This window comes from Tachyglossus aculeatus, chromosome 17 (genome assembly GCF_015852505.1).
Source record: "Tachyglossus aculeatus isolate mTacAcu1 chromosome 17, mTacAcu1.pri, whole genome shotgun sequence".
Lineage (NCBI taxonomy): Eukaryota > Metazoa > Chordata > Mammalia > Monotremata > Tachyglossidae > Tachyglossus > Tachyglossus aculeatus.
In genome coordinates, this window is record NC_052082.1 from 7,606,831 (window position 1) to 7,632,477 (window position 25,647).

Consider the following 25,647-nt stretch of genomic DNA (forward strand, 5'->3'; position numbering starts at 1 on the left):
GGTCGTCAGGCGAGTGAGGGCGGAAACGCGTCGGGGAGGCTCCTGCCCTCACCCAACATGGCGGCCCTCGTCACGTGGCCGCGGGCGGCGCGGCCCGGACGGCAGAGCGCATGCGCGCTGACGTCACCCCTCCGCTGGAACCCGCACTGTGACGTCACCCTAGGGGACGGGAGCGTAAACAGCGCAAGGGCTGCCGGGAGCGGGATTGTCTCGCGCAGCAAGGCCGACTCCATCTTAGCGCTGGGGCGGGAGGGCAAGGCCCGACACGTCGGGAAAACCGGGACCATCCCAACGGGAAAACCGGGAACAGCCGGGACATCGGGACATCGGGAGGACGGGGGCCATGGCGGCCGACAGCCGGGAGGAGAAAGGTAAGGGGGCGGGCCTCAGGACGACGAGGGCGAGGAGGAATTCAGAAAGAAAGAAAGAAATTCCTCGGCATGAGGCGATTACTATGTGCCAACCACTGTTCTGAGCGCTGAGGAAGAGGAGGCCACTGATAATCAATCAATCCATCAATCAATCAGTCGTATTTATTGAACCCTTACTCTGTGCAGAGCACTGTACTAAGCGCTTGGGAAGTCCAAGTTGGCAACATCGAGAGACAGTCCCTCCCCAACAGTGGGCTCACAGTCTAAAAGGGGGAGACAGAACAAAACATACTAACAAAATAAAATAAATAGGATAGATGTGTACAAGTAAAATAAATAAATAGAGTAATAAATATGTACAAACATATATACATATGTGCAGGTGCTGTGGGGAAGGGAAGGAGGCAAGATGGGGGGGATGGGGAGGGGGACTGTGAGCCCACTGTTGGGTAGGGACTGTCTCTATATGTTGCCAATTTGCACTTCCCAAGCGCTTAGTACAGTGCTCTGCACATAGTAAGCGCTCAATAAATACGGTTGATGATGATGAGGGGGACGAGGGGGAGAGGAAGGAAGGGGCTCAGTCTGGGAAGGCCTCCCGGAGGAGGTGAGCTCTCAGCAGGGCCTTTAATCATAATAATAAGGATGGCACTTGTTAAGCGCTTACAATGTGCCAAGGACTGTACTAATCAATCAATCAATCGATCGTATTTATGGAGCGCTTACTGTGTGCAGAGCACTGTACTAAGCCCTTGGGAAACACAAGCTGGCAGCATATAGAGACAATCCCTACCCAACAGCGGGCTCACAGTCTAGAAGGGGGAGACAGAGAACAAAACCAATCATATTAACAAAATAAAATAAATAGGATAGATGTGTACAAGTAAAATAAATAAATAGAGTAATAAATGTGTACAAACATGTATACATATGTATAGGTGCTGTGGGGAAGGGAAGGAGGTAAGGTGGGGGGGAGGGGGACTGTGAGCCCACTGTTGGGTCGGGACTGTCTCTATATGTTGCCAATTTGTACTTCCCAAGCGCTTAGTCCAGTGCTCTGCACAGAGTAAGTGCTCAATAAATACGATTGATGATGATGATGATGAGGGGGAGAGGAAGGAAGGGGCCCAGTCTGGGAAGGCCTCCTGGAGGAGGTGAGCTCTCAGCAGGGCCTTTAATCATAATCATAAGGATGGCACTTGTTAAGCGCTTACTATGTGCCAAGGGCTGTACTAATCAATCAATCAATCAGTCGTATTTATTGAGCGCTTACTGTGTGCAGAGCACTGGACTAAGCGCTTGGGAAGTCCAGGTCGGCAACGTCTAGAGACGGTCCCTACCCAACAGTGGGCTCACAGTCTAGAAGGGGGAGACAGAGAACAAAACCAATCATATTAACAAAATAAAATGAATAGAATAGATATGTCCAAGTAAAATAAATAAATAAATAGAGTAATAGCCACTGATGATAATAATAAGGATGGCATTTGTTAAGCGCTTACTATGTGCCAAGGACTGTACTAAGCGACCAGCCTTCTGCCCCGGTCCAGCCACTCATAATAATAATAATAAGGATGGCATTTATTAAGCGCTTACTATGTGCCAAGGACTGTACTAAGCGAGCAGCCTCCTGCCCCGGTCCGGCCACTGATAATAGTAATAATAAGGATGGCATTTATTAAGCGCTTACTTTGTGCCAAGGACTGTACTAAGCGACCAGCCTCCTGCCCCGGTCCGGCCACTGATAATAATAATAATAAGGATGGCATTTATTAAGCGCTTACTATGTGCCAAGCACTGTTCTAAGCGCTGAGGAAGAGGAGCCCCCCCCCCCCCCCATCGCCTCACCCTGACAGCAGTTTCCCGCCCCGGTCCAGCCACTGATAATAATAATAATAATAATAATAGTAATGAGGGTGGCATTTGTTAAGCGCTTACTATGTACCAAGCACTGTTCTAAGCGCTGAGGAAGAGGAGGTCCCCCCATCACCTCACCCTGACAGTAGGCTCCCGGGCCGGCCACTGATTAATAATAATAATAATAATAATAATAATAATAATGAGGGTGGCATTTGTTAAGCACTTACTATGTACCAAGCACTGTTCTAAGCGCCGAGGAAGAGGAAGCCCCCCATCACCTCGCGCTGACAGCAGCCTCCCACCCCAGCCAATGATAATAATTATAATAAGGATGGAATTTGTTAAGTGCTTACTACGTGCCAAGCGCTGTTCTATGCGCCGGGGTGGATTCATTCATTCAATCGTATTTATTGAGCGCTTACTGAGAGAAGCAGCAGGGCTCAGTGGAAAGAGCCCGGGCTTTGGAGTCAGAGGTCATGGGTTCAAATTCCGTCTCCACCAACCGTCCGCTTTGTGACTTTGGGCAAGTCACGTCACTTCTCCGGGCCTCAGTTCCCTCATCGGTAAAATGGGGATGAAGACTGAGCCCCCCGTGGGACAACCTGATCACCTTGTATCCTCCCCAGCGCTTAGAACAGTGCTTTGCACACAGTAAGCACTTAATAAATGCTATCATTATTATTATTACTGTGTGTACAGCACTGGACTAAGCGCTTGGGAAGTACAAGTCGCAACATATATTTCTAGACTGTGAGCCCGCTGTCGGGTAGGGACTGTCTCTAGATGTTGCCAACTTGGACTTCCCAAGCGCTTAGTACAGAGCTCTGCACACAGGAAGCGCTTAATATATACGATTGAATATAGAGACGGTCCCTACCCAACAATGGGCTCACAGCCTAGAAATAGTCTAGAACGTCTAGTCTAGGGGGATGCAAGGTTGTCCCCCATGGGGCTCAGAGTCCTCATCCCCATTTTGCAGAGGAGGTCACTGAGGCCCAGAGAATAACAATGATGGCATTTGTTAAGTGTTTACTATGTGCCAAGTGGTGTTCTGTCTCCCCCTTCTAGACTGTGAGCCCGCTGTGGGTAGGGACCGCCTCTATATGTTGCCAACTTGTACTTCCCAAGCGCTTAGTACAGTGCTCTGCACACAGGAAGCGCTCAATAAATGCGATTGAATGAATGAATGAATGTTCTAAGCTCTGGTGGCGGGGGTGCAAGGTTGTCCCATGTGGAGCTCTCAGTCTTCATCCCCATTTTACAGAGGAGGTCACTGAGGCCCAGAGAATAATAATGCTGGCATTTGTTAAGCGCTTACTATGTGCCAAGTGCTGTTCTAAGCGCTGGGGCGAGGGGATACAAGGTTGTCCCACGTGGGGCTCACAGTCTTCATCCCCATTTTACAGATGAGGTCACTGAGGCCCAGAGAATAATAATGTTGCCATTTGTTAAGCGCTTACTATGTGCCAAATGCTGTTCTAAGCACTGGGGGTGGGGGTGGATGCAAGGTTGTCCCATGTGGAGCTCTCAGTCTTCATCCCCATTTTACAGATGAGGTTACTGAGGCCCAGAGAATAATAGTGGTGGCGTTTGTTAAACGCTTACTGTGTGCCAAGCGCCGTTCTAAGCGCTGGGGGGGATACAGGGTTGTCCCATGTGGGGCTCACAGTCTTCATCCACATTTTACAGATCAGGGAACTGAGGCACAGAGAAGTAATAATAATATGATGGCATTTGTGAAGCGCTTACTATGTGCCAAGCGCTGTTCTAAGGGCTGAGGGAGATATAAGGTTGTCCCACGTGGGGCTCACAGTCTTCATCCCCATTTTACAGATGAGGCAACTAAGGCCCAGAGAATGATAATGATGGCATTTGTTAAGCACTTACTATGTGCCAAGCGCTGTTCTTAGCACTGGAGAGGATACAAGCAGAAGGATACAAGAGAAGCAGCGTGGCTCAGTGGAGAAGCAGCATGGCTCAGTGGAAAGAGCCCGTGGTTTGGAGTCAGAGGTCATGGGTTCGAATCCCAGCTCTGCCAGTTGTCAGCTGTGTGACTTTGGGCAAGTCACTTAACTTCTCTGGGCCTCAGTTCCCTCATCTGTAAAATGGGGATTAAGACTGTGAGCCCCCCGTGGGACAACCTGATCACCTTGAAGCCTTTGCAGCTCTTAGAACAGTGCTTTGCACATAGTAAGTGCTTCATAAATGCCATCATTGTTATGATGATGATTATTATTGTTATTATTATTACAAGGTGATCAGGTTGTCCCACGTGGGGCTCACAGTCTTCGTCCCCACTTTACAGAGGAGGGAACTGAGGCTCAGAGCAGTGAAGCGGCTTGCCCAAAGTCACGCAGCTGATAAGCAGTGGAGCCAGGATTAGAACCCACGCCCGCTGAGTCCCAGCCCGGGCTCTTTCCACTGAGCCACGCTGCACTGATCCCCCCCGTGGCTCTGGCCAAGGCACTTCACTGCTCTGGGCCTCAGTTTCCTCCTCTGTAAAATGGGGAGGAAGACTGGGAGCCCCATGTGGGGCAACCTGATGACCTTGGATCTTCCTCAGCACTTAGTACAATGCTTGGCACATAGTAAGTGCTGAACAAATGCTATTATTATTATTATTATTACTATTATTATTATTAAGGGGGATCCCCAGATCCCCAGTAAATATGATTGAATGAATGAATGCATGGCACATGGTAAGCGCTGAACAAATGCCATCATTATTATTATTATTATTAAGGGAGATCCCCAGTAAATATGAATGAATGAATGCTTGGCACATAGTAAGCGCTGAACAAATGCCATCATTATTATTATTATTATTAAGGGGGCTCCTCAGATCCCCAATAAATACGATTGAATGAATGAATGCTTGGCATATAGTAAGCGCTTAACAAATACTGTAATTATTATGAGGGTGATGGATTGTGTTTCAGGTGTCTCAGCCCCCTCCAAAGTCCTCCTGATCCCAACCTTTTTTTTTTTTTTTTATTGGTGCACATTAAATGCCTACAACGTACCAGGGGCTGTACTAAACTCTGGGTAGATACATGATCATCAGGTCGGACATAATCCCTGCCCCACATGGGGCTCACATTGTAGATCGGTGGGAGAAGGATTTAATCCCCATTTTCCAGATGGGGTAACTGAGGCACAGAGACGTTAAGTGACTTGCCCCGGGTCACACGGCAGAGAGGTGGCGGAGCTGGCAATGGATCCACACAGTAAGCGCTCAATAAATACGATTGATGATGATGATGATGATGATGATGATCCTCGGTCCTCTAACTCCCAGGCCATGCTGTTTGCGGGCCGTGGTAGGGTCACTTAATCATCTCTCATTCGTTCATTCATTCATTCATTCAGTCGTATTTATTGAGCACTTACTGTGTGCAGAGCACTGCACTAAGCGCTTGGGAAGTACAGGTTGGCAACATATATGCCCCGGGAGCCCTGATCTAATTTGTGGGCCTTTACTGTTCACTCTGTGCCAAGCACTGTACTCAACGCTGGGGTAGAGCCGAGGTTGGACGCAATTCCAGCCCCGCTCGGGGCTCCCAAAGTGAGGGAAAGTAGGCACTTTCATTCATTCATTCATTCAATCGTATTTATTGAGCGCTTACTGTGTGCAGAACACTGTACTAAGCACTTGGGAAGTCCAAGTTGGCAACATATAAAGACGGTCCCTACCCAACAGCAGGCTCACAGTCTAGAAGGGGGAGACAGAGAACAAAATAAAACATTAACCAAGTAAAATAAATAGAATAAATATGTACAAATAAAATAAATAGAGTAATAAATATGTACAAACATATATACAGGTGCTGTGGGGAGGGGAAGGAGGTAAGGCGGGGGGTACTTAATCCTCATTAATGAATGAATGAAAAAGAGGAAACTGAGCCACGGCGAGGCCTGAATCAATCATTCAATCAATCGTATTTATTGAGCGCTTACTGTGTGCAGAGCACTGTACTAAGCGCTTGGGAAGTGCAAGTTGGCAACATATAGAGACGGTCCCTACCCAACAGTGGGTTTGACTTGCCCACAGCAGGAAAATAGCAGAGCTGGGGTTAGAACTCACATTTCCCGTCTTCCAGTTCTGTGCTCTTTCCAGTAGGCCGTGTTGCCTCTCGAATCAATCAGGGGCATTTATTGAGAGCTCGCTGTCAAAGCAATCAATCAATTCTATGTTCCAGTAGGCCGTGTTGCCTCTCGAATCAATCAGGGGCATTTATTGAGCGCTTCCTGTCAAAGCAATCAATCAATTCTATGTTCCAGTAGGCCGTGTTGCCTCTCGAATCAATCGGGGGCATTTATTGAGAGCTTCCTGTCAAAGCAATCAATCAATTATATGTGCATTCATTCAATCATATTTATTGAGCGCTTACTGTGTGCAGAGCACTGTACTAACAGTGCTTTGCACATAGTAAGCGCTTAACAAATACCATTATTATTATTATTATTACTAAGCGCTTGGGAAGTGCAAGCTGGCAACATAAAGAGACGGTCCCTACCCAACAACGGGCTCATAGTCTAGAAGGGGGAGACAGACAACAAAACAAAACATGTTAACAAAATAAAATAAGTAGAATAAATATGTACAAGTAAAATAAATAAATAGAGTAATAAATATGTACAAACTTATATACCAACTTGTACTTCCCAGGCGCTTAGTACAGTGCAGTAAGCGCTCAATAAATACGATTTAATATATACATATATACAGGTGTATATGTTCATTGAGAGCTTCCTGTGTGCAGACCAGAGAAGCGGTGTGGTTTAGAAGCAGTGTGGCTTAGTGGGTAGAGCCTGGGCCTGGGAGTTCAAAGGACCTGGGTTCTAATTCCGCCTCTGCCTTGTCTGCCGTGACTTTGGGCAAGTCACTTAACTTCTCTGGGCCTCGGTTCCCTCATCTGTAAAATGGGGATTAACAGTGTGAGCCCCTTGTGGGACGGGGCAGTGTCCAACCTGATTAACTTGTCTCTACCACCGTGTTTGGCACATAGTATGTGCTTAAAAACTCCATTATTATTATTAATAAGCGCTTGGGAGAGTACAGACAGAATTAGCAGATACCTTTCCCTGCCCACAGTGAGTTTACAGTCTAGAGGACTGTATTAAGCGCTTGGGAGAGTACGGTATAACAACGAACGGACACATTCCCTGCCCACAATGAATACAGTAAAGTTGGTACACCTAATCAGTGCCCACAAGGAGTTTACAGTCTAGGAGGGGAGACATTCATTCATTCAATCGTATTTATTGAGCGCTTACTGTGTGCAGAGCACTGTGCTAAGCGCTTGGGAAGTCCAAGTTGGCAACATATAGAGACGGTCCCTGCCCGACAGCGGGTTCACATTCTAGAAGGGGGAGACATTAAAATCAATTGCAGAGAGGGAAAATGACAGAGTATAAGGTGGTATCAATCAATCATATTTATTGAGCGCTTACTGCGTGCAAAGCACCGTGCTAAGCGCTTGGGAAGTCCAAGTTGTCACCATATAGAGACGGTCCCTGCCCACCAGCGGGCTCACAGTCTAGAAGGGGGAGACATTAAAATCAATTACAGAGAGGGAAAATGACAGAGTATCAAGTTGTATCAATCAATCAATCGTATTTGTTGAGTGCTTACTGTGTGCAGAGCACTGTACTGAGACATTAAAATCAATTACAGAGAGGGAAAAAGACAGAGTATAAAGTTGTATCAATCAATCAATCGTATTTATTGAGTGCTTACTGTGTGCAGAGCACTGTACTGAGACATTAAAATCAATTACAGAGAGGGAAAATGACAGAGTATAAAGTTGTATCAATCAATCAATCGTATTTATTGAGCGCTTACTGTGTGCAGAGCACTGTACTGAGACATTAAAATCAATTACAGAGAGGGAAAATGACAGAGTATAAAGTTGTATCAATCAATCAGTCGTATTTATTGAGTGCTTACTGTGTGCAGAGCACTGTACCAAGAGACATTAAAATCAATTACAGAGAGGGGAAATGACAGAGTATAAAGTTGTATCAATCAATCGTATTTATTGAGCGCTTACTGTGTGCAGAGCACTGTACTAAGACATTAAAATCAATTACAGAGAGGGAAAATGACAGAGTATAAAGTTGTATCAATCATTCGTATTTATTGAGTGCTTACTGTGTGCAGAGCACTGTACTGAGACATTAAAATCAATTACAGAGAGGGAAAATGACAGAGTATCAAGTTGTATCAATCAATCAATCGTATTTATTGAGTGCTTACTGTGTGCAGAGCACTGTACTAAGAGACATTAAAATCAATTACAGAGAGGGAAAATGACAGAGTATCAAGTTGTATCAATCAATCAGTCGTATTTATTGAGTGCTTACTGTGTGCAGAGCACTGTACTAAGAGACATTAAAATCAATTACAGAGAGGGAAAATGACAGAGTATCAAGTTGTATCAATCAATCAATCGTATTTATTGAGTGCTTACTGTGTGCAGAGCACTGTACTGAGACATTAAAATAAATTACAGAGAGGGAAAATGACAGAGTATAAAGTTGTATCAATCAATCAGTCGTATTTATTGAGTGCTTACTGTGTGCAGAGCACTGTACCAAGAGACATTAAAATCAATTACAGAGAGGGAAAATGACAGAGTATAAAGTTGTATCAATCAATCGTATTTATTGAGCGCTTACTGTGTGCAGAGCACTGTACTAAGAGACATTAAAATCAATTACAGAGAGGGAAAATGACAGAGTATAAAGTTGTATCAATCAATCGTATTTATTGAGTGCTTACTGTGTGCAGAGCACTGTACTGAGACATTAAAATCAATTACAGAGAGGGAAAATGACAGAGTGTCAAGTTGTATCAATCAATCAATCGTATTTATTGAGTGCCTACTGTGTGCAGAGCACTGTACTAAGAGACATTAAAATCGATTACAGAGAGGGAAAATGACAGAGTATAAAGTTGTATGTATGAGGGTGGAGCGGGTAGGGTGAGGATTTTCAAAGGTTTTAAAGCCAAATGCAGGGGTGACCCAGGGGAGGGCTAAATAGGGTGGGGAATTAAGGAATTAGGGAAGGCCTCTCGGAGGAGATGTGATATTTGGGAGGGTTTGGAAGGTGGGGAGAGTGGTGGGCTGTCTGATGGGAAGGGGAAGGGTCAGACGATATTAAACACTCGAGGGACAGGCGACTTCTCTTTAAAGCCACCTATGAGCATGGCAGAGGGACTGGGAAATAAGTATTAACTGCTGGCGTGTCCTTGGGACTCCATTCTTCAGTGAATCAGTGGTATTTACTAAGTGCTTACGGCGTGCAGAGCGCCATACTGAGTGCTTGGAACAGTTTAACAAGTAGCCATGTTCCGCGCCTTCGAGGATTTTACCATTTGGGTTAATAACTTTGTAGTCTGTCATTTTCCCTCACTGTAATTGATTTTAATGTCTCCCCTCCTTATTAATAATAATAATGGAGTTTTTTAAGCACTTACTACGTGCCAAAGACGGTGGTAGAGACAAGTTAATCAGGTTGGACGCCGCCCCGTCCCACATGGGGCTCCCGCTGGTAATCAGTTTCACAGTAATCGTGGTAGTGGAAAGAGCCCGGGCTTTGGAGTCCGAGGTCATGGGTTCAAATCCCTGCTCCGCCAGTTGTCAGCTGTGTGACCTTGGGTAAGTCACTTCACTTCTCTGGGCCTCAGTGACCTCATCTGTAAAATGGGGATTAAGACTGGGAGCCCCACGTGGGACAACCTGATCACCTTGTAACCTCCCCAGCGTTTAGAACAGTGCTTTGCACATAGTAAACGCTTAATAAATGCCGTCATCATCTGTGCCCCACACTGTACTAAGCCCTGGATCGTGATCAGTAATAATAATAATGGCATTTGTTAAGCGCGTACTATGTGCCAAGCACTGTTCTAAGCGCTGGGGGGGATACAGTAGTAATAATAATGGCATTTATTAAGCACTTACCATGTGCAAATCACTGTTCTAAGCGCTGGGGAGGGGTCATCATTATTATTATAAAGCACCGCCATTACCATAAATTACTGTTGTTATACCTGTATATATTACAGGTATTACCTGTAATATATGTATATATGTACATATTTAATGCTCTATTTTACTTGTACATATTTATTCTATTTATTTTATTTTGTTGATATGTTTTGTTTTGTCGTCTGTCTCCCCCTTCTAGACTGTGAGCCCACTGTTGGGTAGGGACCGTCTCTAGGTGTTGCCAACTCGCACTTCCCAAGCGCTTAGTACAGTGCTCCGCACACAGTAAGCGCTCAATAAATACGACTGAACGAACGAATCAGGGCGGGCACAGTCCCTGCCCCACATGGGGCCCAGAGTCAAAGCAGGAGACTCAGCAAAATCCCATTTTATGAGTGAGGAAACCGAGGCACAGAGAATGGTCGCACTCCCGGCTAGTAGAGCCGGAATTAGAACCCAAGTCACCCGACTCCCGTGGACTGTGTTCTTTCCATGGAAGCACTCAGTAATTACCACTGACCGTTGGAGGTTTTATTCAGTTTATATACGACCCCAGTGAGACAGAATCAAAGGAAGTGTGAAAACTGGTTTCAGGGCTACGTCTAAGCCAAACCAAAAGTACAGTTTATTAAACAGTCGGGTACTGCTACAGGAGTTTTATAATAATAATAATAATGATAATAATAATAATAATAATAATAATAATGTCATTTGTTAAGCGCTTACTATGTGCAGAGCACTGTTCTAAGCGCGGGGGGGGGGATACAAGGTGATCAAGTTGCCCCACGTGGGGCTCACAATCAGTCCCCGTTTTACAGATGAGGGAACTGAGGCCCAGAGAAGTGAAGTGACTTGCCCAAAGTCACACAGCTGACAATTGGCGGAGCCGGGATTCGAACCCACGACCTCTGACTCCAAAGCCCGGGCTCTTTCCACTGAGCCACGCTGCTTCTCCTAAGTTTTAGAGTACAAAGGTGAAACCTCAAAGGCCCCGAAAGGAGGACGAGATACCACCAACTCTGGCCCGTTGGATAGAGCACGGGCCTCGGAGTCAGAAGGACCTGGGTTCTAATCCCAGCTCTGCCACGTTTCTGCTGTGTGACCTTGGGCAAGTCACTTCACTTCTCTGGGCCTCAGTTCCCTCACCCGGGAAAAGGGGCTGAAGACTGAGTCCCATGTGGAACAGGGACTGTGTCCAACTGGATTATCTTGTATCTACCCTAGTGCTTAAAACAGTGCCTGCGGGGGCACATAGTAAGTGCTTCACCAAACCATGAGTATTATTATCACTCTCCCAAGCCCTTAGTACAGTGCTCTGCACACAGTAAGCACATGAGAAGCAGCGTGGCTCATTGGAAAGGGCATGGGCTTTCCTCTCCCCCTCGTCCCCCTCTCCATCCCCCCATCTTACCTCCTTCCCTTCCCCACAGCACCTGTATATATGTATATATGTTTGTACATATTTATTACTCTATTTATTTATTTATTTTACTTGTACATATCTATTCTATTTATTTTATTTCGTTGGTATGTTTGATTTTGTTCTCTGTCTCCCCCCTTTTAGACTGTGAGCCCACTGTTGGGTAGGGACCGTCTCTATGTGTTGCCAGTTTGGACTTCCCAAGCGCCTAGTACAGTGCTCTGCACATAGTAAGCGCTCAATAAATACGATTGAGGATGATGATGGAGTCAGAGGTCATGGGTTCAAACCCCGGCTCCGCCCATTGTCAGCTGTGTGACTTTGGGCAAGTCACTTAACTTCTCTGGGCCACATCTGTAAAATGGGGATTAAGACTGGGAGCCCCCCATGGGACAACCTGATCACCTTGTAATCTCCCCGGCGCTTAGAACAGTGCTTTGCACATAGTAAGCGCTTAATAAATGCTGTCATTATTAGTAAGTATGATTGATTGAAACCAGGTCCTCTTTGACACCGAGGCTGTTGCCTCAGATGGCAAATTTCTGCAGCGGTCTTGTAAGGGTTGTGAAGTAAGTGAAATTGCTCTGAAAGTGTGCGGCTTAGCCTCAGAAGAGCTCAGGGCAGCCAGAGTGGCACCCTGTAAGTAACCGATTGGCCAGCCGAGACCGATTAGGGTTGCTTGGCTTTCCCGACAGCCCCATTTTTCCCTTACCCAAGGGATCGAGTTAAAACCTGCCCGTGATTCCCCGGATAATAAGCGCGGTCTTTGTTAAGCGTGTACCGTGTGCCAGCTGCTGTACTGAGCGCTGGGGTGGATACAAGATCGGCTTGGACACAGTAAAGGGCTCGCCGTCTTAATCCTCATTTTACTGGTGAGGGAACTGAGGCCAAGAGAAGGGAAGTGACTTGACCAAGGTCACAGCAGGTAAGTGGCGGAGCCGGGATTAGAACCCAGGTCCTTCTGATTCCCGGGCTCTAGCCACTGAGCCACGCTGCTTCTCTGTACCAAGGGTGATCCCTCAGGGTGAGGAAAGCAGGATGGGCTCCCCAAGAACTGCAAATCTGATGACCCCTTCCCTGTTGGCATACACAGAAATATGCTCCGTTGAAGGTGGTACACCCGTTTTGCAAACTGGCACATTTGGGATCATTCGGAGCATATATTCAGCCCGTCAGGAGTATTTGAGTGCATTTTTATTTTTTAAATGGTGTTTGTCATCATCATCATCATCAATCGTATTTATTGAGCACTTACTGTGTGCAGAGCACTGTAGTAAGCGCTTGGGAAGTCCAAGTTGGCAACATATAGAGACAGTCCCTACCCAACAGTGGGCTCACAGTCTAAAAGGGGGAGGCAGAGAACAAAACCAAACATACTAACAAAATAAAATAAATAGAATAGATATGTACAAGTAAAATAAATAAATAAATAGAGTAATAAATATGTACAAGCATATATATTACTATGTATCAGGCACCATACTAAGTACCGGGGTAGATACAAGCGAATCAGTTGGACACAGTCCATGTCCCACATGGGGCTCACAGTCTTGAACCCCATTTTACGGATGACAGAACTGAGGCGGAGAGACTCGCGTAAGCCCACACAGCAGACGAGCGGCGGAGGTGGGATTAAGAAGCCAGGTTCTTCTGATTCCCAGGCCTGTCTTCTATTCAGGAGGCCACACTGCTTCATCTGGGAGAGTACACTAGAATTCGTAGACTTGATCCCTGCCCTCAGGGACCTTAAAATCCCGCCGGGGAAGCAGCCATTAAAATAAATTACGGATGGAAGTAGCAGAGGACAAAAATATGTTCATAAGTGCCGTGGGGGTGGAACGAGTGTCAGAGGGCTTTGAGAGTAAGGTGGAGAAAAGTGAAGACCCGTGTCATTTGATTTAGATGGTTAAGATTGAGGATTTTTCCCAGAAGAATTAAGTTTGGCTGGTAGGTTTGGCTGGCACAATAGCCGCCCCTTGTTTCATTTCCCAGAGACTTCTTCATATAGCTCTTACTTCAGTTCGTACACATTTGTTCCACTTTCTGTTCAGTTGTCAGGGCTATCCTGTGATTTTTCTATGGGTAACTATCTTGTTCCTAACTTCTGGCCTGCTTGCTTTTGAAGCCCCATCCCCTCTCAGTCCCCTCCCCATTTTTGCTCCTCCAGTCAAAATAAAACACTGACACCTCTGAGTAAGCGCTTAACCAATACAGAATAAGTGAATGACTCTACTGAGTTCTTCCTGCTTAGGTAAAACTTTTTCTGTCTTCACCTTTTTCTGTTCAATTTACCTTTGTAAGAATTAATGACGAGTCACAGGGTGATGATAAACAGAAGGTCCTACATTGAAGTAATAGTTTAACAAAGCTGGGAATGTGAAAGAAACAGATTTTTCTGCTATATTTCTGCTTTTCCTTTATGGTATTTAAGTCCTTACTACGTGTCAGGCGTCGTTCTTACGGCTGGAGAAGACAGAAGTTAGGTCAGACACGGTCCCTGGCTTAACTGGGACTGTCTAAGTAGGAGGGAGAACGGATATTGAATCTCCAAGTTTACAGTGGAGGAAACTGAGGCACAGAGACGTGAAGCGACTTGCTCAAGGTCACACACGAGCTAGCGACGGAGTCGGGCTGAGAACCCAGACCCTCTGGCTTCCAGGCCTGTGCTCCCTCCACTAGTCCACCCGGTTTCCCTGTTTCCACAGAAGCATATCCAGAAATGTGAAATTTCTGCCGACACTTCCCATAGCGTGGTCGAGTTTGATGGCCTGGTCCCCAGAGACGCAGCTATCGCGAACGCATTCTAAACCGCTGCTGCAGAAAACTGGAGACTCTCAATCTGATCCGAAATTAAAATAAGAAAAGATCTCCAGCTGTTAGCATTTTTTGTTCCCGCTAGGGTGATAAATAATGCTCTCATAACGTAAGAAAGGCCAGTGTTCCTTCTCCAATTTATTCATTCAATCATATTTAGTGAGCGCTTACTGTGTGCAGAGCACTGTACTAAGCGTTTGGGAAGTACAAATTGGCAATCAGTCAATCAATCGTATTTATTGAGCATTTACTATGTGCAGAGCACTGTACTAAGCGCTTGGGAAGTACAAATTGGCAACACATAGAGACAGTCCCTACCCAACAGTGGGCTCACAGTCTAAAAGGGGGAGACAGAGAACAGAACCAAACATACCAACAAAATAAAATAAATAGGATAGAAATGTACAAGTAAAATAAATAAATAAATAGAGTAATAAATATGTACAACCATATATACATATATACAGGTGCTGTGGGGAAGGGAGGAAGGCAATGTATAGAGACAGTCCCTAATCAACAACGGGCTCACAGTCTAGAAGGGGGAGACAGACAACAAAACAAAACAAGTAGACAGGTGTCAATACCGTCAGAATAAATAGAATTATAGCTGTACAACAGACCTCCCCTCTCCCCACCTTCAAAGCCTTATTAAAATCACATCTCCCCCACCTTACCTCCTTCCCCTCCCCACAGCACCTGTATATAAGTATATATGTTTGTACATATTTATTACTCTATTTATTTTATTTGTACATATTCTAATTATTTTATTTTGTTAATATGTTTTGTTCTCTTTCTCCCCCTTCTAGACTGTGAGCCCACTGTCGGGTAGGGACCGTCTCTATATGTCGCCAACTTGGACTTCCCAAGCCCTTAGTACAGTGCTCTGCACACAGTAAGCGCTCAATAAATATGATTGAATGAAGGAATGAATCTCCAAGAGGCCTAGCTTGACTAAGCCTGCCTTGCCCCCTACTCCCTCAGAACTTGGATCTGGACTCTTTAATCTTAATGAATTAAATATTAATTCACCCCACCCCCAAACCGTGAGCAGGGAATGTGCCTTCCAACTCCCAAGCACACGGTAAGCGCTCATTAAATACCATTGATTGGTTGAGGCATTAACATCCTTAAACCTTCAGCCCTGTTTCAGATCTCTTGCTGTTTATCCAAGGCCTCTTTGAAGTTGTTGCTTTCTTCTGCTGTTCTCGTGGTAGTTTCATATGTTTACCCTTACTGGGTGAAATTTCCTTTTGTTGATTTTGAGCCTACAATATTATTTATTTATTCTATTAATTTTATTTTGTTAATATGTTTTGTTTTGCCGTCTTTCTCCCCCTTCTAGACGCTGTTGGGTAGGGACAGTCTCTTTATGCTGCCAACTTGTACTTCCCAAGTGCTTAGTACAGTGCTCTGCACACAGTAAGCTCTCAATATGATTGAATGAATGAATGAATGAATACAATATCCGAGCTTTGATAGTCATTTGGCAGTATTAAGGGCTTCCTGGATGCAAAACATTGTAGTTAAGGCCTGAGGAAGTACAGTGAAGTTGTTGGTAGACACCAGTCTTCTCCTTGCAGGGCACTTCGCTAAGGACTTGAGAGAGGACAGTGGAAGAACACCTATGCATGCGGGATCCCTTCCCTCAAGGAGCATGCAGTATACTCCTAGGAGTGTGGTTTATTAACAATAATAATCATAATGGTATTTGTTAAGCACTTTCTGTGTGCCAGGCACCATATTAAGCGATGGAGTAGATACAAGATAATAGGGTTGGACACAGTCCCTCTTCCACATAGAGCTCTCTCATGCTATCTTAACCCCCCATTTTACAGATGAGGGACCTGAGGCCCAAAGAAGTGAAGTGATTTGCCCAAGGTCACTCAGCCGACAAGTGGCAGAGCCGGGATTCGAACCCAGGTCCTTCTGTCTCCCAGGCTGGTGCTCTGTTCACTAGACCACGCTGCTAGAATGCCTTGCTTGACTTGTCCACCACCTTCAGGATTTTGTAAACTTCAATCCTGCCCCTCTTGGCTTTCTTCTTTTCCGACTGGACTTTTAATCCGTCACAGGTATTTATCAGTGATATTTATCGAGCACTTAACGAGTGCAGAGCACTGTACTAATCGCTTGGGAGAGTACACTAACAGTTGGTACACAGATTCTGTGCCCACAATGAGCACACGGTCTTGAGTGCCTGCTGTGGGTAGAGCACTGTAGTAAGTGCTTAATTGTTTTTTTTAATGTATCTTCCCATTCTCTCCCTCCTCTCTCCCTAATCCAGTCCACAGTCAGTCCATCATTTTATATCATGGCAAAATGTTGTGTTTTATTTCATTGTTACTTTCAGGGTTGAGATCCATAAATCATTCTCAACAGGAGACTGCATAACAACTTGGCGAAATCTTGTTTTTCCTCCCCTTCATGTCTAACAGGCCACCAATTCATTGATTCAATCGTATTTATTGAGCGCTTACAGTGTGCAGAGCACTGTACTAAACGCTTGGGAAGTACAAGTTGGCAACATATAGAGACGGTCCCTACCCAACAGCGGGCTCACAGTCTAGAAGGGGGAGACAGACGACAAAACAAAACATATTAACAAAATAAAATAAATAGAAAAAATATTCATTCATTCGTTCAATCGTATTTATTGAGCGCTTAACTGTGTGCAGAGCACTGTACTAAGAGCTTGGGAAGTCCAAGTTGGCAACATATAGAGACGGTCCCTACCCAACAGCGGGCTCACAGTCTAGAAGGGGGAGACAGACGACAAAACAAAACATATTAAAATAAAATAAATAGAATAGAATAAATATGTACAAATAAAATAGAGTATCTCCCCACCCTCAAAGCCCAGCTGAAATCGTAACTCCAAGAGGCCTTCCCCAACTAAGCCTTCATTTCTCCTACTCCCTCTGTTTTCTGCATCACCTCCGCACTTGAATCAGTATCCTTTCATTCATTCAGTCGTATTTATTGAGCGCTTACTGTGTGCAGAGCACTGTACTACGCGCTTGGGAAGTACAAATGGGCAACATGTAGAGACGGTCCCTACCCAACAACGGGCTCACAGTCTCGATATTTGCTGCATGGAACTTATGTTCGGAGCTGTAATTTATTTTAACATTGTCACCTCATCTAGGCTGAACTCTCCTTGTGGGCAGGGAGCATATCTACCAACTCTGTATAGTAATAATAATAATGATGATGATGGCATTTGTTAAGCACTTACTATGTGCAAAGCATTGTTCTAAGCGCTGGGGAGGGTGCAAGATGATCAGGTTGTCCTACGGGGGGGCTTACAGTTTTAATCCCCATTTTCCAGATGAGGTAACTGAGGCCCAGAGAAGTGACTTGCCCAAAGTCACCCAGCTGACAGTTGGCGGAGCCGGGATTTGAACCCATGACCTCTGACTCCAAAGCCCGGACTCTTTCCACTGAGCCACGCTACTCTCCCAAGTGTTTAGTTCAGCATTGTGTACCCTGCAAGCGCTCAATAAATACCACTGATTGATTGATTTCTTATCTGCACATCTTGTTATCCAGAAGAGATTGTCATTTCGCTGTTCATTCCCTTCTCCCCATCATTCGCCTCTGACGCTTTCCCAACCCAAGCAGCTCTCGCTCTGGTCATACGGCGACCAGACTATTGCATCTGTCATTTTCCCTCACTGTAATTGATTTTAATGTCTTCCCTCCTTATTAATAATAATAATGGAGTTTTTAAGCACTTACTGTGTGCCAAAGACCGCGGTGGAGACAAGTTAGTCAGGTTGGACGCCGCCCCGTCCCACATGGGGCTCACGCTGGTAATCAGTTTCACAGTAATTGCGGTATTGGTTCCGCGTTTGTTCTGTGCCCCACACTGTACTAAGCCCTGGATCGTGATCAGTAATAATAATAATAATGGTGGCATTTGTTAAGTGCTTACTTTGTGCCAAGCACTGTTCTAAGCGCTGGGGGGGGATACAGTAGTAATAATAATGGCATTTATTAAGCGCTTACCATGTGCAAAGCACTGTTCTAAGCGCTGGGGAGGGGCCATTATTATTATTTTGTTAATATGTTTTGTCTGTCTCCCCGCTGTTGGCTAGGGACCATCTCTATATGTTACCAACTTGTACTTCCCAAGCGCTTAGTACAGTGCTCTGCACACAGTAAGCGCTCAATAAATACGATTGAATGAATGAATTGCATCCATTTCCCACCTCTCCTCCCTCTTCTGCCCACACTCCACGCCGTTGCACACATTTTTTTTCTCAGAGCCCTCTGTTGGCTTCGTGGGTCTTCCCCCATTAAGAAGAAAACCCTTCACTCCTGGCTTTCCCCATCGTACCTATCTGCTCTCTCCACCTACCACTTTGCAGCTTATTTTCCTCATTCCTCCCTTACCCGGAGTTCCCTCCCTCCACAAATCCAACAGGCCGCAACCCTACCCACCTTCAAAGCCCCCCTGAAAATTCACAATTCCTCCAACGAGCCTTTCTCAACTAACCCTAAGCACACCCCCTTCCCCTACAAGTTGTGAAAATCCACCAGCAATCTTAAGCACTGTATCTGTCAGTGGTATTTTTTATTTTGAGCGCTCACTGCGTGCAGAGCAGTGTACTAAGTACAATACAATACAGTACAACAATAGGAGAGTACAATGCAACTGTGTTGGTAGACACATTCTCTTCCCACAAGCTTACAGAGTAGGGGGCTGTGTGCACGTATGTGTGTGTTCAATTATTTATTTTGATTACTCTGTGACTAGTTATCTGCCCCATTAGAGTGTAAGCTTCTTCCAGGCAGGAACCTACCGCTGAGGGTTTTGTTGCCCAAGCGCTTAGCACATCAGATTACACCCAGTGAGTGCACAAATACTAGTTTGGGAACTACTATTTATTAAAGTCTTGTAGAGAATCAAGAATACAAGTAGGTTTGTGCTTGGGGTGTTCTGTAGAGGGAGTTACTCCATTTTTGAAGTCCTTCGAGAAACTCTGATTTCTTCATAAAAAAATTAGCGGGCTCATCATCGAACTTTGTCAGCAAATGGTCAGCCACCTTCCAAGTTGATGTTCAGCAATAAGGTGATTCCTGCTTGGCCCTTCAGGCCGTGTAACTTTCTCTAAGAAACAGAGAGATTACAGGTGCCAGCGGAGCCACACAAATCCTAGTTAAGGGTAGGGAATTAAGGGAAGGAAACGGGCTTGGTAGTGTCTAAATTCTCGAAGGCGGAGGGGTATTTCCATCACCGAGAAGCAGCGTGGCCTGGCGGAAAGAGCACAGGCCTGAGATTCAGAGGACCTGAATTCTAATCCCAGCTCCGCCACTTGCCTGCCGTGACCTTGGGCAAGTCACTTCATTTCTCCGGGCCTCGGTTTCCTCAACCGCAAAATGGAGATGGAATCCCCATATTCCCTCCTACTTAGGCCGTAAGCCCCGTGTGGGGCAGGGACTGTGTCCGACCTGATGAACTTGTATCCACCCCAGCCCTTAGGACCGTGCTGGACATATTGTAAGCATTTAATAGATACAATAAAAAGTAAAAGTAGGATTGTCACCCAGAAAACGACCAACTGCGAGGATGTGACTGGACTTTTGGCGGAAGAGACTTGGGCTCCCCACAAAGAAGAGACCTCCATAGGCTTCCCTTTTCCCTCCATAGCAAGCAAAAACTCACATTTGGCTGCAAGGCTCTCCACCACATCCTCCCATCTTTCTGTGTTGGGTTTCCTTACCCCCAAGTCCACCACCTCACCCGGATCCAGAGACCTCCTGGGATAAGTCTTCTCCAACCCCCCGAATCCTCATCACCCCAACCGCCACCGGTAGTGCTTACGACTTGGTGTCCATCCTCTGCCAAATCAGTCATCCCGCCAATGATGGCTTTGTAAATACCTTTGTCTTCTCCCTCGATTTGTGTAAGCCCCTTGTGGGCAGGGAGCATGTATTCTCACTCTGTTGTATTCTTCCAAGTGCTTAGTACAGTGCTCTGCATGTAGAAAGCGCTCAATAAATCCACTGATCGATGGATTTGTATTATACTTTCCCCTTTCATCCATGAGCCATCAATAAGCACCATTTGTGCTGTGCTACACGGAAGGGCCACTAGATCCTGAAACCCATTATTGAAGCGTATTTTGTAGTCTGCTTTTTAAGAGGTTAGCCTTGGAAATTGAAGGGATGGCAGGTTAGTGACTTAATGTTTGCTTTTAACATTAATTAACATTAATTAACATTTTTGATTGAGGGTGAGAGGATAACTCTTCCTATCATTTAACTCTTCCTATCATTTCTGGACCCCCTGTTGATCAGAGTTAAATCAGTGGTATTTATCGAGCGCTTACTTGTGCAGAGCACTGTACGAAGCACTTGGGAGAGTACAAAACAAGTTCAACCAGATGCTCACAAATGGATTCGCACCCTGAGCATAGAGACCTTGTAACATTCTTCTTGTCCCTTTGCTATATATAGCATTCGTTTTTAAGAAGAAACCTTTTTTAAGTATGTTGAGTAACAGGAGTAACTGGATTCTCTCATGAGTTGAATTGTTGGATTGTGAGGGGGCCGGTCTCTCTTGAAGGCTCCCCACCTGAGAGACCGATGGGTTTTTGAATTTGTGCAAAGCACGGGTTTGGATATTATTTAAAGTTCCAGATGAATTGTTCTAGAAGTCACCCTGTACTCATTAACGGATGAGGAATATAGGTGGTAATGATTGTGAATCCTACTTAATATTTCCATCTTGGAAGTTTTAATATTTCATTCTGAGAGGTCCTTGTTCTCAAGCATCTTGGCAATGCTGACCCGACTGGTGTTTTTTTCTGAAAATAGCGAGCGGGTCTGACTGAGTTGTTCACACGAGCGGTATACTCCACAATGATGACTGTATAACATTTACCAAGTATTTTGGAGGGGAAAACAAATCAGCCACACAAATGGCGCAGAGTTTCTTCACGGTTCTACAAGCGGTCTCATCTTGCAAATAATACTGAAAAATACCAGTCCTAAAGAGACCATTCTCATCGTTTCCTCTTTATTCTCCCATGTGCTTAGTGCAGGGCTTTGCACATGGTAAGTGCTCAGTAATATTCATTCATTAAATCGTATTTATTGAGCGCTTACTGTGTGCAGAGCACTGTGGTGCAGAGTTTCTTCAAGGTTCTACAAGCAGTCTCATCTTGCAAATAATACTAAAAAATACCAGTCCTAAAGAGACCATTCTCATCGTTTCCTCTTTATTCTCCCATGTGCTTAATGCAGGGCTTTGCACATGGTAAGTGCTCAGTAATATTCATTCATTAAATCGTATTTATTGAGCGCTTACTGTGTGCAGAGCACTGTACTAAGCGCTTGGGAAGTCCAAGTTGGCAACATCTAGAGATGGTCCCTACCCAACAGCGGGCTCACAGTCTAGAAGGGGGAGACAGACAACAAAACAGAACATATTAACAGAATAAAATTAATAGAATATTACAGCAGTAATAAACATAAAAACAGCAGCACTGATGCCTTTCTTCCGTTTCTTTTCTCCTTTGTTTTCAGATGGAGAACTTAATGTCCTGGATGACATTTTGACTGAAGTTCCCGATCAAGATGATGAGCTTTATAACCCTGAAAGCGAACAAGATAAAAATGAGAAAAAGGGTATGTTGTAGAGAAAGGGGCGGCGGGGGGGGGGGGGAGAGGAGGGGAGAGAGCGGGAGGATGGGGAAATGGCAGAAAGGGAGAATTGTGATTCAGAGGTCCCGTGGATGGAGCACAGGCCTGGGATTCAGAAGGCCGTGGATTCTAATTACTTCCAGTCACTTCACTTTTCTGTGCCTCAGTTCCCTCATCTGTAAAATGGGGATTAAGACTGGGAGCCTCATGTGGGACAGGGACTGCGTCCCACCCGATTGGTTTGTATCTACTCCAGCGCTTAGAACAGTGCCTGGCACCTATTAAGTGCCTAACAAATACCACAATTATTATTATTATTGTTATTCTTTCCCTTCCCCCATTTAAATGGCCAGGGTACCTGGGGATCATCTGTGAGCCCGTTCCTAGACTGTGAGCCCATTGTTGGGTAGGGACCTCCTCTATATGTCGCCAACTTGTATTTCCTAAGCGCTTAGTACAGTGCTCTGCACACAGTAAGCGCTCAATAAATACGATTGAATGAATGAATGAATAACAAATACCACAATTATTATTGCTATTCTTTCCCTTCCCCCATTTAAATGGCCAGGGTACCTGGGGATCATCTGTGAGCCTATTTCTTGACTGTGAGCCCGTTGTTGGGTAGGGACCTTCTCTATATGTTGCCAACTTGTATTTCCCATGTGCTTAGTACAGTGCTCTGCACACAGTAAGCGCTCAATAAATACGATTGAATGAATGAGTGAATAACAAATACCACAATTATTAGTATTATTGTTATTCTTTCCCTTCCCCCATTTAAATGGCCAGGGTACCTGGGGGTCATCTGTGAGCCCGTTGTTGGATAGGGACCTTCTCTATATGTCGCCAACTTGTATTTCCCAAGCGCTTCTCATTCTCATTTAGAGATGAGAGTGGCCAACAAACAGTCCAGGGGGAGGGGCAGGGGGTTGGTAGATCAGACTCAAACTTCCCCGTGATTTGAACCTCCCCGATTGCTGCTCCCGCATACTCCCCTCGGAGCCAGGATGCCAGCAATAATAATAATAAGGATGGCATTTATTAAGCGCTTACTATGTGCAAAGCACTGTTCTAGCAATCCCCGCTACAGTCTTCCCCACATCGCTCATCCTCGCTTGACAGCTTCGGGAGACGAAGGGTGAATATTAAGTTTCCCGTCGCGCTCGGCTAAGCATCTCCTTAGCTAGTTAGCTGATGTCGGGGGGTGGCCGTTTTTCCGGAAGGCCTTTCTTCGGTCCGCTGCACGTCGAACGGCCTCGCTTTCGTTCATTCGGTCGTCTTGATTGAGCGCTTACTGTGTGCAGAGCTCTGTGCTAAGCGCTTGGGAAGTCCAAGTTGGCTTGTACTTCCCTGGGAGTCGGCCGGGAGCGGGAATCTGAGGGGGAAGAGCCCGGCGGGCGAGTCTGTGGCCGTCGTTGGCCTCCTCGAGACAGAGTAGGGGATCCTGGGGACGAGGCGGCGGCAGCAAGCGAGGCGGGGAGATTAGGTTCCTCGTAGTTCTTCCCGCGTGGCTGGTCGGGAAGGCCTCCGGTCAGTCAATCAATCAATCAATCAATCGTATTTATTGAGCGCTTACTATGTGCAGAGCACTGTACTAAGCGCTTGGGAAGTACAAATTGGCAACACATAGAGACAGTCCCTACCCAACAGTGGGCTCACAGTCTAAAAGGGGGAGACAGAGAACAGAACCAAACATACCAACAAAATAAAATAAATAGGATAGAAATGTACAAGTAAGATAAATAAATAAATAGAGTAATAAATATGTACAACCATATATACATATATACAGGTGCTGTGGGGAAGGGAAGGAGGTAAGATGGGGGGATGGAGAGGGGGACGAGGGGGAGAGGAGGGAAGGGGTTCAGTCTGGGAAGGCCTCCTGGAGGAGGTGAGCTCTCAGCAGGGCCTTGAAGGGAGGAAGAGAGCTAGCTTGGCGGAGGGGCAGAGGGAGGGCATTCCAGGCCCGGGGGATGACGTGGGCCGGGGGTCGACGGCGGGACAGGCGAGAACGAGGTACAGTGAGGAGATTAGCGGTGGAGGAGCGGAGGTTGCGGGCTGGGCTGGAGAAGGAGAGAAGGGAGGTGAGGTCCTACCCTAGGGACTCCGGAGAGCCGAGCCGTCTTCCGTCCGGCTGATGCCCGCCCAACTCCTGAGCCCAAGGGGCCCAGACACCCCGTGTGAAAGCGCGGAGCCAGGAAAGTGAGTGGCTGACGGCTTCTGTCCGTTCCGTTAACCTCCCGGGACAGACCGGTAGAGACCCGCTAGCTAAAACCTCGCGTCCTCGGCCCGGACTTTGGCATCGGAGGCAGGTTTGTCGCTGAATTGTACAGGTGAGTCGCAGAATAAGAGGACTAGTATTCAATTTATACGGGGAGGCAGGGTGGCCAAGTGGAAAGAGGACCGGCCTGGCAGTTAGAGGACCTGGGTTCTAATCCCCACCCTGCCACCTGTCAGCACTGTGGCCTTGGGCAAGTCACTTCACTTCTTTGTGCCTGTTAACTCATCCAACCTACGCATCAGGCAAAAACTCCTCACCCTGGGCTTCAAGGCTGTCCATCCCCTCGCCCCCTCTTACCTCCCCTCCCTTCTCTCGTTCTCCAGCCCAGCCCGCACCCTCCGCTCCTCTGCCGCTCATCTCCTCACCGGGCCTCGTTCTCGCCTGTCCCGCCATCGACCCCCGGCGCACGTCCTCCCCCTGGCCTGGAATGCCCTCCCTCCTAACATCCGCCAAGCTAGCTCTCTTCCTCCCTTCAAAGCCCTAACTGAGAGCTCACCTCCTCCAAGAGGCCTTCCCAGACTGAGCCCCCTTTTTCCTCTCCTCCTCCCCAGCCCCCCACCCTACCTCCTTCCCCTCCCCCACAGTACCTGTATATATGTTTGTTCAGATTTATTACTCTACTTATTTTACTTGTACATATTTATTCTATTTATTTTACTTTGTTAATATGTTTTGTTTTGTTGTCTGTCTCCCCCTTCTAGACCGTGAGCCCGCTGTTGGGTAGGGACCGTCTCTAGATGTTGCCGACTTGTACTTCCCAAGCGCTTAGTACAGTGCTCTGCACACAGTAAGCGCTCAATAAATACGATTGAATGAATGAGTGAATGAAATGGTGATTGAGACTGTGAACCCTATGTGGGACAGGGACTACGACCAACCTGATTACCTTGTATCCACTCCAGCACTTAGTACAGTGTCTGACGCATAGTAAGCACTTAAAGAATACATTTATTATTATTATGTTTTTACTTATTATTATTTGTTATTATTGTTATTAATAATATATATATACGTATGTGTATATATGTATGTGTGTGTGTATATATATATATATATACACACACACATATATATATATATATATACACACACACACACAACACTAGAAAACGCTATATATCCTATATTCTAGAAAGGTCTTCGAACAGAGACTCGTTTAAAAGCAACTATAAATTTATAAAACGCTGCATATACTATATACTAAATCATAATAATGTCCAAGCGGCATGCTCTGTTGAAGGATACGACTGCCCC

General features: G+C 45.8%; 1 protein-coding gene across 3 annotated transcripts in view; it reads left to right on the plus strand.

The window, feature by feature from the left end:
• Positions 1–210: 210 nt before the first annotated feature.
• YTHDC1 (YTH domain containing 1) overlaps positions 211–25,647 on the plus strand; it is a 48,913-nt gene continuing 23,476 nt past the window's right edge. For all 3 annotated transcript variants that reach the window (XM_038758743.1, XM_038758744.1, XM_038758745.1), the window contains exons 1-2: positions 211–371; positions 21,996–22,097. In XM_038758743.1, coding sequence (XP_038614671.1) covers positions 344–371; positions 21,996–22,097 — 130 coding nt within the window. In that variant the 5' untranslated portion in view covers positions 211–343. The remainder of the gene's footprint in view (positions 372–21,995; positions 22,098–25,647) is intronic.